General features: G+C 42.3%; 1 protein-coding gene across 2 annotated transcripts in view; it reads right to left on the bottom strand.

Annotated features, from left to right (window-relative positions):
- Positions 1–13,446, bottom strand: part of LOC111973142 (LYR motif-containing protein 4B) — a 65,507-nt gene that overhangs the window by 41,044 nt on the left and 11,017 nt on the right. For both annotated transcript variants that reach the window (XM_024000393.2, XM_070446713.1), the window contains exon 2: positions 5,788–5,908. In XM_024000393.2, the coding sequence (XP_023856161.1) occupies positions 5,788–5,908 (121 nt within the window). The remainder of the gene's footprint in view (positions 1–5,787; positions 5,909–13,446) is intronic.

Here is a 13,446-nt window from a genome sequence, read left to right on the forward strand (position 1 = left end):
CTGAACAAGTTCCACAGACATGTGACTAAGACAAATGGAATGTGTCCCTGAAGGGGGGGTCAAAATCAAAAGTAACAGCCAGTATCTGGTGTGGCCACTAGCTGCATTAAGTACTGCAGTGCATCTCCTCCTCATGGACTGCACCAGATTTGCCAGTTCTTACTGTGAGATGTTACCCCACCCTTCCACCAAGGCACCTGCAAGTTCCCGGACATTTCTGGGGAGGGAATGGCCCTGGCCCTCACCCGCCGATCCAACAGGTCTCAGARGTGCTCAACGGGATTGAGATCCGGGCACTTTGCTGGCCATGGCAGATCACAGACATTCCTGTCTTGCAGGAAATTATGCACAGAACGAACAGTATGGCTGGTGACATTGTCATGCTGGAGGGTCATGTCAGGATGAGCCTGCAGGAAGGGTACCACATGAGGGAGAAGGATGTCTTCCCTGTAACGCACAGCGTTGAGATTGCCTGCAATGACAAGCTCAGTCCGATGATACTGTGACGCAACGCCCCAGATCATGACAGACCCTCCACCTCCAAATCGATCCCGCTCCAGAGTACAGGCCTCGGTGTAACGCTCATTCCTTCGACGATAAACGCGAATCTGACCATCACCCCTGGTGACACAAAACCGCGACTTGTCAGTGAAGAGCACCTTTTCCAGTCCTGTCTGGTCCAGCGACAGTGGGTTTGTGCCCATAGGCAACGTTTCCGGTGATGTCTGGTGAGAACCTGCCTTACAACAGGCCTACAAGCCCTCAATCCAGCCTCTCTCAGCCTATTGCGGACAGTCTGAACACTGATGGAGGGTTTGTGCGTTCCTGGTGTAACTAGGGCAGTTGTTGCCATCCTATACCTGTCCCGCAGGTGTGATGTTCGGATGTACCGATCTTGTGCAGGTGTTGTTACACGTGGTCTGTCACTGCGAGGACGATCAGCTGTCCATTCTGTAGCGCCGTCTGATTGCAATTTATTGCCCCGACCACATCTGCAGTCCTCATGCCTCCTTGCAGCATGCCTAAGGCACGTTCACGCAGATGAGCAGGGACCCTGGGACCATTTCTTTTGGTGTTTTTCAGAGTCAGTAGATATGCCTCTTTAGTGTCCTAAGTTTTCATAACTGGGACCTTAATGGCCTACCATCTGTAAGCTGTTAGTGTCTTAACAACCGTTCCACAGGTGCATGTTCATTAATTGTTTATGGTTCATTGAACAAGCATGGGCAACCGTGTTTAAGGATGTGTGACGATTTGGATTTTTACGAATTATCTTTGAAAGACAGGGTCCTGAAAAAGGGACGGTTCCTTTTTTGGCGAGTTTAGAATTTGCAGCTTGCACCGATGCGTCCAATAAAACATTTAAAAATGTACTCGCACAAATGGCAGAAAAATGGGACAAAATGGTTGCACTTGGAGCCCTGGCTATACAATAAACATGCCTTTGTTGCTTGTGGCTGGGTATATACTGTTTTTAGGCGAGGTGCTCTTCAATGACATTGTTTCTAAAAATGGGGGAAAGGGAGGAGTAGGCAAAAAAAAGTTAGGTGAGCCAAAATGATCTGAAATTCATTAGCCTGCCTACGTCACATTTCACATTAAAATTCAAATCCGGGGTGGGGACACTGCCAAGCACGCAGTTATAGGAATGGCATTCTAGTGCTGTGCGAGCTATTGCTGAACCTGAAGCCAATTATTTGATGCTTCTTACAACCCCCTAACTAAAATGCATTTTGAGATAGGGGGCATATTAATAATGTATATATATCCTAGAGCTCTGCAACCCGACCCCCGACATTATACATCGTTTAGGGCCGGGTAGTGCCTGGTTTTCATCAATAACTAGGGTACGGGCAGGGCATCACTAATTTGACAAACATTTTGAAGCTGACCCATTTGCTCGTGCTATGCTGCGTAGTACAGTAATATGACTAAGATCATAACATGGTGTCAGAAGTGCTTCAACCATGTCAAATATAAAACAGGAGAGATTTATATATAATTATGTTCCTTGAATTTTGTCAGAGTTTAGAGTGACAAAAAGTAGCTAACTGCTCTGTCATGTCTAGTCATTGAGCATAGCAACCCAAGTGGAGCCGTTGCTATGGATACTCAGACTCAGAGCTGGTGTTGTCACGATAACAGTAACGCGTTACTAGTAAGTAAGAAAGCAAAACATGAACTGGATTAAATTTCTTGAGGAAAACAGTTTTAATGTTGGGGAAAAAATACATTATGTTGTCAACCAGTCACATTTGTATATTTTTCAAGATATAGCACACAATATTTTCCAAAAGCATGTTTTAAAAAAGGACCATAGAGATCCGTCTGCTTCGTGTTCATTTTTGCCAAGGAAAATCTGGCATCAAATCCTGACAACACTATTCAGAGCCGCCATTATCAAATCACATGCAGAGCGAGCAGCATTCAGGGTGGATTTATTAGCGGAGGAATATATTTCTGATTTCGGGTTGGGCCTTAAATTTGGCAGAAACAATTGGGCCTGGATAGGGTATGGCCTGAACTTCGTACGCAAGGGTAGGGCTCTGGATTAACCTTCATATTCGTAACCAAGTTTTTTCGTAACCGTGTGTAAGAGTAGGGATCATGGTGGAGCAGACAACAGAACAATAATAAATATATATTTTTAAAAAAATCAACACGCAACCCACAGCTGCTATTGAAAAAAACAACAACTAAAAAGTCAAATTGACAAAGCAAGATAAACACGGTGGGTTGTGAGGCTAGCCTGGAGGTTAGAGAGGCGAGTGAGTAACCCAAGAGTTGCCGGCTCAAGTCCCAGGGCTGACGGGGAAATATGTGATTGCACCCTTCAGCAAGGCACTTAATGCTCCTATCTGTTCTGTGTGCGTGTGTCATGTTGGATACTGTCTGACGGCAAATAACACATTTTGGTGCAAATGGATGAATAAAGAGCTGGCTTCTTCTTTTGAAGCGGGAGAGGGCTGCGTATACAGGGACTGGAGAGTACGTGGTGAGCAAGTGAGTGGTTTAGTCATCCTACCATCAGCCACGCAACACGTATACTTACTGCATGTGGTAAAGACACCCATCTGTCATTTTCAAACAAACATCATCCACAGGTTCTGTAAGGCTTCATGTGTATACAGGAGGGCTTGCGTGTGTGTGTGTGTGGTTGAGGGGATGGGTGGGCATAGTGTGACAGTGCAGTGCCACCCCCACACTACCCGCCTCCTTGTTCCACTCATGCCCGCCTGTGTTGGCACTCACACTGATGCGCGCTGGAGAGAGAGGCAGAGAGCCAAGAATATTCTCTGTGCCAAAAGTGCTATACTTGCTTGGGCACACAAGGTTGAAGTTGTCAAGACATGCTTGGTGTGTATATAATACGGGTGTATATTTGAGCATCAATATGCATGTGGTGTGTGTGTGTGGGAGACGTGGGTCTTATCCTCTACATACGGCTGTTTCGCATCTGCTGGGATATGCAAACACACACGCGCAGCTGCTCTATTCTGCTGCTTAGCACCGGCTCAGTTGCAGAGCAGTGCCACCCACACAGCTTCACTTAAAACACACTAACTATCTTAGTCTCTCTTGACATTACCTCTAGACGTCGAAGAACGCTCGTGAGACGTAGAGCTGGAGAGCAATGTTGCATAATTGTATTTGTTTTTATTCTATACTCTCATTGAATAGGCCTGTAGGATGAGCCCATATAAACAATATGTACATCAGAATATGTGTGTCTATCATTAGACGAGCTGCATGCATCTCAATTAGAGGTCGACCGATTAAATCGGAATGGCCGATTAATTAGGGACGATTTCAAGTTTTCATAACAATCGGAAATTGGTATTTTTGGGCGCCGATTTGACGATAAAAAAAAATAAAAAAAAAAAGGTCTTTTTTTTTACACCTTTATTTAATCTTTATTCAACTAGTCAAGTCAGTTAAGAACACATTCTTATTTTCAATGACGACCTAGGAACGTTCTGCCTCGTTCAGGGACAGATTTTTAACCTTGTCAGCTCGGGGGATCCAATCTTGCAACCTTACAGTTAACTAGTTCAATGCTCTAACACCGGATTACATTGCACTCCACGAGGAGCCTGCCTGTTACGCGAATGCAGTAAGCTAAGGTAAGTTGCTAGCTAGCATTAAACTTATCTTATAAAAAACAATCAATCAATGACTGTCATTGCTCCAATGTGTACTTAACCATAAACATCAATGCCTTTCTTAAAATCAATACACAAGTATATATTTTTAAACCTGCATATTTAGCTAAAAGAAATCCAGGTTAGCAGGCAATATTAACCAGGTGAAATTGTGTCATTTCTCTTGCGTTCATTGCACGCAGAGTCAGGGTATATGCAACAGTTTGGGCCGCCTGGCTCTTTGCGAACTAATCTGCCAGAATTTTACGTAATTATGACATAACATTGAAGGTTGTGCAATGTAACAGGAATATTTAGACTCATGGAAGCCACCCGTTAGATAAAATAGGGAACGGAATAAACGTTTTGTTTTCGAGGTGATAGTTTCCGGATTAGTCAAAGGTATATGGTTTAGAGAGAAATAGTCGACGAGTTATAATTCCTGTAATAACTTGCGGCTGAACTTGAAAGAGGTTCCTTCGTTATTTTACCGTTCATGTCTTCCATAGAGAATGTCTTGATCTACTTCAAATAAGGTCTGTGTTTCGCGGAGGAGCAGACTGACAGGGGACCATGCAGCACAAGCTCTGCTTTCTGCACTACAACCTAAAACTTCTTAACTGGGAATATTGAAGACCCATGAAAGCTGGTGGTTCGTTTTAACATATGTTCTCATGTTATTCGAGACTAAATTGATTTTATTTATGTATTATATTAAGTTAAAATAAAAGTGTTCATTGTTCATTCAGTATTGTTGCAATTGTCATTATTACAAAAATGTGTGTGTGTGTATGATATATATTTTTTTATTTTTTTATTATTATTATTATAAAAAATAAAAAAAAATTTTTTTGTTATTATATATATATATTTTTAAATCGGCCGATTAATTGGCATCGGCTTTTTTTGTCCTCCAATAATCGGTATCGGTGTTGAAAAATCATAATCGGTCGACCTCTAATCTCAATGCATACATTAGTGTTTTGCCAATTGCCTTCTATATAGGTCATTGACCAAGTCATACATGTTATCAGCACAACACATAGAGCCTTGGGAAACCAATGTTAGGTGTTAGAGGACGTTGCCCAAGAGAATGACGTGGAAATCATACACTCAGAAACAGAGAGAAACTTGAGATTGAGAGCGAGAGACAGGCATAGCTAAATAAAGAGACCAAGAAAGACAGAGACCAAGAGAGAGCGAGGGCTGGAGCCTTCCCCATGGTCCCCTGAGATGGGATGGGCGGTTGGAGGTGCATTATGGGAACAAAGCGGCCAACAGCAGGGCATCAGTGGTGATTAGCACTCTGGCGCCGTGCAAGAGTCGACAGGTGGACACTAATCAGGTGCTCAACTAACATGTATCTGGGGGAATGAGCAACTTAGAGGATGGCGGAAAAATAACCACCCACTGTTCTTAGAAACTATAGTACAGACTCCGAGGTATCCTGGCCAGGTGATATTTTGGTTAAGGTGGACGATTAATGGAAAACATTTCTTTGGAGCGCAAAATACTTAAGTCCTTGTTGGAATAACTTTGTTCTTACATGAACCAGTGTGTGTGTGTGTGTGTGTGTGTGTGTGTGTGTGTGTGTGTGTGTGTGTGTGTGTGTGTGTGTGTGTGTGTGTGTGTGTGCTAGGCCTACCTGTCTCCGGATCATGTCTAGGTTGTCCCTGCCCTGGTTTAAGAGCTGCTCCACCACCTTAGGGTCTTCTACACTCCGGTTTGCCCTGAAGGCATCCTGCACCCGGCGCAAGGCGTACGTCCTGAATGAAAACACAAATTATACACTAATCAACATACCCATAAAACTCTGGCGGAAAACATATACGGCATTCAGTATACAAATCAATAACAAATGAAGCAATCAATTAACGTGGCACTTGTCAAAAGTGGGGAAAATCCTAATTTAAACGCCACACTTTAACGATGCATCGTAACACAATGAAAATGTGGAAACCCCAGCCCAATCCGATTCAACGCACCACAAAGCATTCGGTCTGCTACATAAAAATCCAAGAACCCCATTTACAAGACTCATTTATACCGACGGAGGGAAATAACCCCCCACCCTTCAATTGGATTAGAGAAACCACTGTTAGCCGAAGGGCTGTGCCGTGTGAATCAGCCTTCTAGTTAAGGGGTTGCGGATAATGGGGTTCTCCATTTGCTGGAAAGCGAGAGGCTGGAAATGAGTGGCTGTTTTATCTGGCAGCCCGAGCCCTGTGTGAAGTGGGCAGGAAGTGCAGTGCTATGCGAAGATCAAAGAGGCATCCTGGCACCCAGGGAGGCTCCTGTGCAGAGAGATGAACTGACAAGCAGCTCCTTATTGACAGCCAGGACCCATCTTTTTCCCCCAAAACACAAGGTGGAGGATGAGTATAAAGCGAACAAGTGAGTGCGAAAGAGTATGAGTAAGTGGGTAGGGAGGGAGGTTCTTCAAAAACTGTTTGAAAAAATTAAAATTAACAGTACGGTTCTGACAAAAGAAGAAAACATTGGGTTACCCACTGAAGAAAAAGTAGCAGAGCGGTTGTTCTCCTAGACTGACAGTAATTCCCTATTTTTTTTTTTTTTTACACCTTTATTTAACTAGGCAAGTCAGTTAAGAACAAATTCTTATTTACAATGGCGGCCTACGGCAAACCCGGACTAGGACAAATTGTGCTCCACCCTATGGGACTCCCAATCACGGCCGGATGTGATGCAGCCTGGATTCGAACCAGGTACTGCCGTGACGCCTCTTCCACAGAGATGCAATGTCTTAGACCACTACGCCAATTGGGAGCCAGAGGAGGATTTGAAGCAAACAGATAACATGTCAATTTGTTGAGTCTAAGTTGCATTTGCATTATCTAATGATTAGTTGCCGAGTTTAGTACAATTGGATCTGCTGTAAAAATACAGCAGCTGAATTTTTAAACATGACTGATCAAGCTATTCCATTTTCAGGTCACCATGACATACTTTGGAAAAAGTAGCCCAAAGCCTTCTAATGGCAAACCACCAACAGAACACAACAGGACAAAACCAAAACCTTTTTCTCTGGAGTACATCAATGACATGATTCCCAATAAAATGGTACTTTAACGTAATTCTTTGTACATCATCATAGGCATATTTTTGCAAAATCGCTAGGCCCAATGAAATCAATAGCCTATCAAGTCAATGGCGATGCGCAGTGACTGAAACGCTCAGATTACGTTACTTAGTTTGCGTAATCCAAAAGTTAAATGTTACCGATTACAATTTGACAGGTAATTCGTAACGGATTACATTTAGAAAGTACCCTACCAAGCCTTGTTGATATGCCATACAGACCAGCTTGAGGCACACTGCGAGGTCTGCTTAAGACTGCTGGTCAATTAGTCTACACAGTGTGCACTTCGTCCATGGTGTGGGAATAATTGAGTCATCAAAAGAATACGAGGATGGGGCCTTTGACGACAGCCGGAGAAGCAATCACCCCATCTGCCATTCAGTTGTGACAGGAGAGCGGGGAGCTCAAGACAGATTATGGAAGGAAGAATGACGTGTGTTCTAGAGAGAAGAAAATGCTTCTTCCTGCCTTTACCAAGTGAGTAATCTTGGATCACACAATCAAAAGTGAATCATCAGATTAGCTGAGAACCTAAAGCAAACGCAATTTCCTGCACCAAAGGGATACTTTAGTTTTAGGCCCAGACCACAGACATGTCTGAATACCAGTTTTGACTGAATAAAATGCCCCTATTCTTATATAAAAAAAGCTATCATGGCCATGAATGTGGCCTTAAAGCTTTAACATATCCAAATGACTGCGTGAAATTCAGCCAGTGTCGGCTTTTGGCAGGAAAGCGCACTGGAACGCACCCCCCAGGCTTAGCTGACCGTTTATACACTGAGTGAACAAAACATTAAGGACACCTGCTCTATCCATGACAGACTCACCAGGTGAAAGCTATGATCCCTTATTGATGTCACTTGATAAATCCACTTAAAATCAGTGTAGATTAAGGGGACTAGATAGTTTAAAAGGAGGATTTTTAAGCCTTGAGAATTGAGATAGATTGTATGTATACAGGTAATGAGTGGGGAACAGGAGGGCTTCTTAAAGAAAAACTAACAGGTCTGTGAGAGCCGGAATTCTTACTGGTTGGTAGGTGATCAAATACTTATGTCATGCAATAAAATGCAAATAAATTACTTAAAAATCATACAATGTGATTTTCTGGATTTTTGTTTTAGATTCCGTCTCTCACAGTTGAAGTGTACCTATGATAAAAATTACAGACCTCTACATGCTTTGTAAGTAGAAAAACCTGCAAAATCGGCAGTGTATCAAATACTTGTTCTCCCCACTGTATGTGTGCCATTAAGAGGGTGAATGGGCAAGACCAGAGCTCTGACGAAGGCCGTGAGGCCGATACGTAAGCTTATTAAATATCGGTGATACTATCAAGAGCAGTGTGCGGTTTCCTTTTCCTTCATCTTGTTCAATTGATGCCATGCACCTGCAAATAAGATTGCTCAGATGTGCGAGTGCCTTTTTGTATTTGTATGCCCTGATATCAGGAAAAAGTTTGATGAAACAATTCAGAGACAGAGTAATTTGTAATCTTAATAATCCCGAAAGTATTCAGACCTCGACTTTCCACATTTTGTTACACTACATCCATATTCTAAAATGTATTAAATAAATTAAAAAGTTCCTCAATCTACACACAATATCCCATAATTACAAAGCGAAAACGGGTGTTTAGAAATGTTTGCAAATTTATTAAAAATAAAAAACTGAAATACCTCATTTACATGAGTATTCAGACCCCTGAACTCCAGTGCATCCTGTTTCCATTGATCATCCTTGAGATGTTTCTACAACTTGGGAGTCGACCTGTGGTAAATTCAATTGATTGTGCCTTTCCAAATCATGTACACTGTCTATATAAAATGTCCCACAGTTGAAAGTGTATGTCAGAGCAAAAACCAAGCCATGAGGTTAACGGAATTGTCCACAGAGCTAAGATAAAGGATTGTCTCGAGGCACATATCTGGGGAAGTGTACAAAAACATGTCTGCAGCATTGAAGTTCCCCAAGAACAGTGCCTAAAATCATTTTAAAATGGAAGAATTTTGGGACCACAAAGACTCTTCCTACAGGTGGGCGCCCAGCTAAACTGAGCAATCAGGGGAGAAGGGCCTTGGTCAGGGAGATGACCAAGAACCTAATGGTGACTCTGACAGAGCTCTAGAGTTCCTCTGTGGAGAACGTTCAAGAAGGACAACCATCTCTGCAGCACTCCACCAATCAGGCCTTTATGGTAGAGTAGCCAGACAGAAGCCACTCAGTAAAAAGGCACATGAGAGCCTGCTTATAGTTTGCCAAAAGGGACCTAAGGACTCTCAAACCATGAGAAACAAGATTCTCTGGCCGTCACTATGGTGAAGCATTGTGGCAGCATCATGCTGTGGGGATGTTTTTCAGTGGCAGGGACTGGGAGACTAGTCAGGGTAGAGGGAAAGCTTGACACGCCGGTATTTGGGGAGTTTCTGACATTCTTCTCTGCAGATCCTCTCAAGCTCTGTCAGGTTGGATGGGGAGCGTTGCTGCACAGCTATTTTCAGGTCCCTCCAGAGATGTTCGATCGGGTTCAAGTCCAGGCTCTGGCTGGGCCACTCAAGGACATTCAGAGACTTGTTCCGAAGCCACTCCTGCGTTGTCTTGGATGTGTGCTTAGGGTCATTGTCCTATTGGAAGGTGAACCTTCGCTCCAGTCTCAAGCGTTCAGGTTTTCATCAAGGATCTCTGTACATTCCTACGTTCATTTTTCCCTCTATCCAGACTAGTATCCCAGTCCCTGCCACTGAAAAACCTTCCCACAGCATGAGTCTGCCGCAGTCATGCTTCACCGTAGGGATGGTGCCAGGTTTCCTCCAGACGTGACGCTTGGCATTCAGGCCAAAGAGCTCAATCTTGGTTTCATCAGACCAGAGAATCTTGTTTTTGTCATGGTCAGAGTTCTTTTAGTACCTTTTGACAAACTCCAAGCGGGCTGACATGTGCCTTTTACTGACATGCACTGTCAACTGTGGGACCTTATAAAAGACAGGTGTGTGCCTATCCAAATCATGTCCAATCAATTGAATTTACCACAGGTGGACTCTCATCAAGTTGTAGAAACATCAAGGATGATCAATGGGATAGGATGCACATGAGCTAAACTTAGTCTCATAGGAAAGGGTCTGAATACTTATGTAAACAAGGTGTTTTTATATTTACATACATTAAAAATAAAAATAAATAAAAAAATATATTTTTTTGCTTTGTCATTATAGGATATTGTGTAGATTAATGAGGAAAATGTTTTATTTAATCAATTTTAGAATAAGGCTGGAACGTACCAAGATGTGAAAAAAAAGAAGGGGTCAATACTTTCCAAATGTGCTGTAGGTACCTAAATGGCAGGGTTTAATATTAACATTGTTGTTGTTTTTTCGCCATTTGGAAACCAAAATGACCAACATCACTATTGGGGGAGGCTCCACAGTACAGTACAGCACAAAGCAGTGAATCGTGTTCTCCAGATACATCTCTCCTAATGAGGAATGAGAAAGAAAACGAGAAAAACATTTTGCTTTGAAATGATATACTAAATATGAACCAATAACAATAGACTAAAGGTGTTCTCAAAAAGCCAAACAAGGTATACAGCATTCTGTACTGTTTGAAGAGAAAAACATGGGTTCTACCTTCTCGCTGTGAACATGACTGAATATGGATGCACTCAAATCCCTCAAACATGTCTAGAGATTTCACAGGGTACAACACTCCATGTGGCACAAGGGTTGCTTTCCACGATCACTTATTTAGCCGAGGCTTTTCAAGGTTTTAATTCTTGACAGTCTGCTTGCTGACTAAGAGCCATCGCACAGCTGCACATGACTCGTCACCGAATCCACACTAGCACAGTGTTAGCGCTGGAAGCCACAGGGGGTTAAAGTTATTTTTAATGCAAGACCTACTTATGCCAGTCCGCCCTTGCTTTGATAAGGTTCATATTCTGCAGTGTGTCTGCAATAAAGTCTACAGCTCTCCCTCACAGAATCTCTCATCTCTCCCCATCTCAGTCTTACCTTCCCTCTCAGTCTTTCTCTCCGAGACTCTCTCGGAGTTTCCCGCTCCCCCCCGCCCCCTTTCTCTCAGGTCTACCTCATATTTTCTCTTACTTCAGCACATCTGCTATTCATTCATGTTATTCCCTCTCCCACTCGCTCCTTCTCTGCCCACCTCACACAGTCTTTCCCTATGGCTCTCACACGGCACGCCTACATCCCCTTCTGAATTGTGCACTTCAACACTCCCCATCATGGATTGGAAAGCATTGAATTGGTTTAAGCTTTGGCTGGAGTGAGTTTCCACCATTGTTAACGCATGAGCGGTGGTGAGAATCGAAAAGCAGCCTCTCATGCATCCTCTGGTTTATCTTCCACGTTTGCCTGTGAATGCAGTGATATTGCTGCAGCCAATTTGAAGCACTGTCTGGGGACATACTTGTCTTAAGTTTTTGGACCATGAAGTTAAAACAGCCCCTTTAGGTCTATTACATGATCCCTAACCAGGCGTAACACACTTTAAAGTGGAACCGACAGCGTTTTAACTGCTTTGCAGATGAAACAAATAAACAATCATAAGTAAAATCTATAAAATTCCTAGTTTATGCTACAAGACCAAAAAGATAGGTTGTTAAAAATGGGTGCTATTTGACTCAAAATTCCATGACATACAGTAAGGCATTGTTGGCAGAATAGATGGATGCAGTTTAATGCATGATTAATAGAATTCACCAATACAATTCTTGGTAGTCCAAAAAACATTGCTATAAGGTTGTAAATCACAGCTGGTCTGATACATTGTTTGCTGTCTCTACACATTTGGGATGCACTGTTTGTTTCAATGACTAAATATTTTTGAACAAATATGGACGACTAACTAAGGCTGGGAATGTCAAAATCAAACTAGCAAAGGCAATGATCACAAGTCAGTCATAACGTGACTAATATGCTAGCGTATGTGTCAAGCACAAGGGCCGAATAGGACACACAAGCGAGTCAACTGACACAAATGACTGATGATTGGTTGAAAGAAATTGATAATAAGACTATTGTGGGAGCAGTACTGTGAGATTTCAGTGCAACCTTTGATATTATTGACCATAACCTGTTGTTGAAAAAAAGGTGTGTTATGGCTTTTCAACCTCAGCTCTGAATCAAAGAAATGGAACTCAATGGGTTTTCTTTAAACGGACGTTTCTCTCATGTCAAACATGTAAAGTGTGGTGTACCGCAGGCACTCCACTCTTTTCTATTTTTACCAATGACCTGCCAGTGGCATTAAACAAAGCATGCATGTCCATGTATGCTGATGAGTCAACCATATAAGCATCAGAAACCACAGCTAATGAAGTCACTGAAACCCTTAACCCTGTCATGCGTGAGTTCCAAATATCTCTAACGGTCACCCCAGTGGGAATATTTTTATGCACGTGATGTTAGAACGTTTTCTCCATCCCAGAATGTGATTGTTATGCAACAGTACATTTAATCAGCGCTGCCCTCAAACCAAGGCACGTAGCCTGTTTTAATTTATAGGCAGTTTTCAACTTTTCAACAAAATAATTTTCTAACAAGTTTTTTTATTTTCGAATAAAGTTTGGATTGAGGTGTGTTCCTCATTCATTCACATAAAAGTAGTCATTTTTACTTTTGCGGACCAATGCAACATGCATACTATAAACAGACTAAACTCATCTTGTCTTCTCTTATTATCTTTGGTTTCTGTGAGGAAGAAAAGCATGGCAGCGCGCTGAAACTAATCGTCAGATTACTTTCGATTTCTAGGAAGTGTTTTACTCAATTATTTAGATCAATGGTGAGCTCACCCGTGATGTGATTAATTATAAATAGTAATTGCTATTAGCTAATTCATATTGTAGTTTGTCAGCCGAGAATTATAAAATATGACAGCTTGTGTTGCGTCAATCTTTCCTCAGTTAGCGCTAGGACAAAAGTAGCCTACATTTTTCCGGTTTGGATGATTGTGTTATGCTATAGATACTTCTGTGAATACCTGAACATTGCATCCAAAAATAATAACTGCTCACATTCTGGACATAACTTTGTAAGGACTGTGTTTGTGTAAATAGTTTCTGAAAAAAAAGAGGGGGAAAAAGAGGTGTGGCCAGCTCAAATGCTGATTGTTGCGTCAATCGAAACTGTTCGTTCTCAATAAGCGTTCTAATCCCACGGGTGTGATCATACGCTTCAG

The sequence above is a fragment of the Salvelinus sp. IW2-2015 genome, linkage group LG14 (assembly GCF_002910315.2).
Source record: "Salvelinus sp. IW2-2015 linkage group LG14, ASM291031v2, whole genome shotgun sequence".
Taxonomy (NCBI): domain Eukaryota; kingdom Metazoa; phylum Chordata; class Actinopteri; order Salmoniformes; family Salmonidae; genus Salvelinus; species Salvelinus sp. IW2-2015.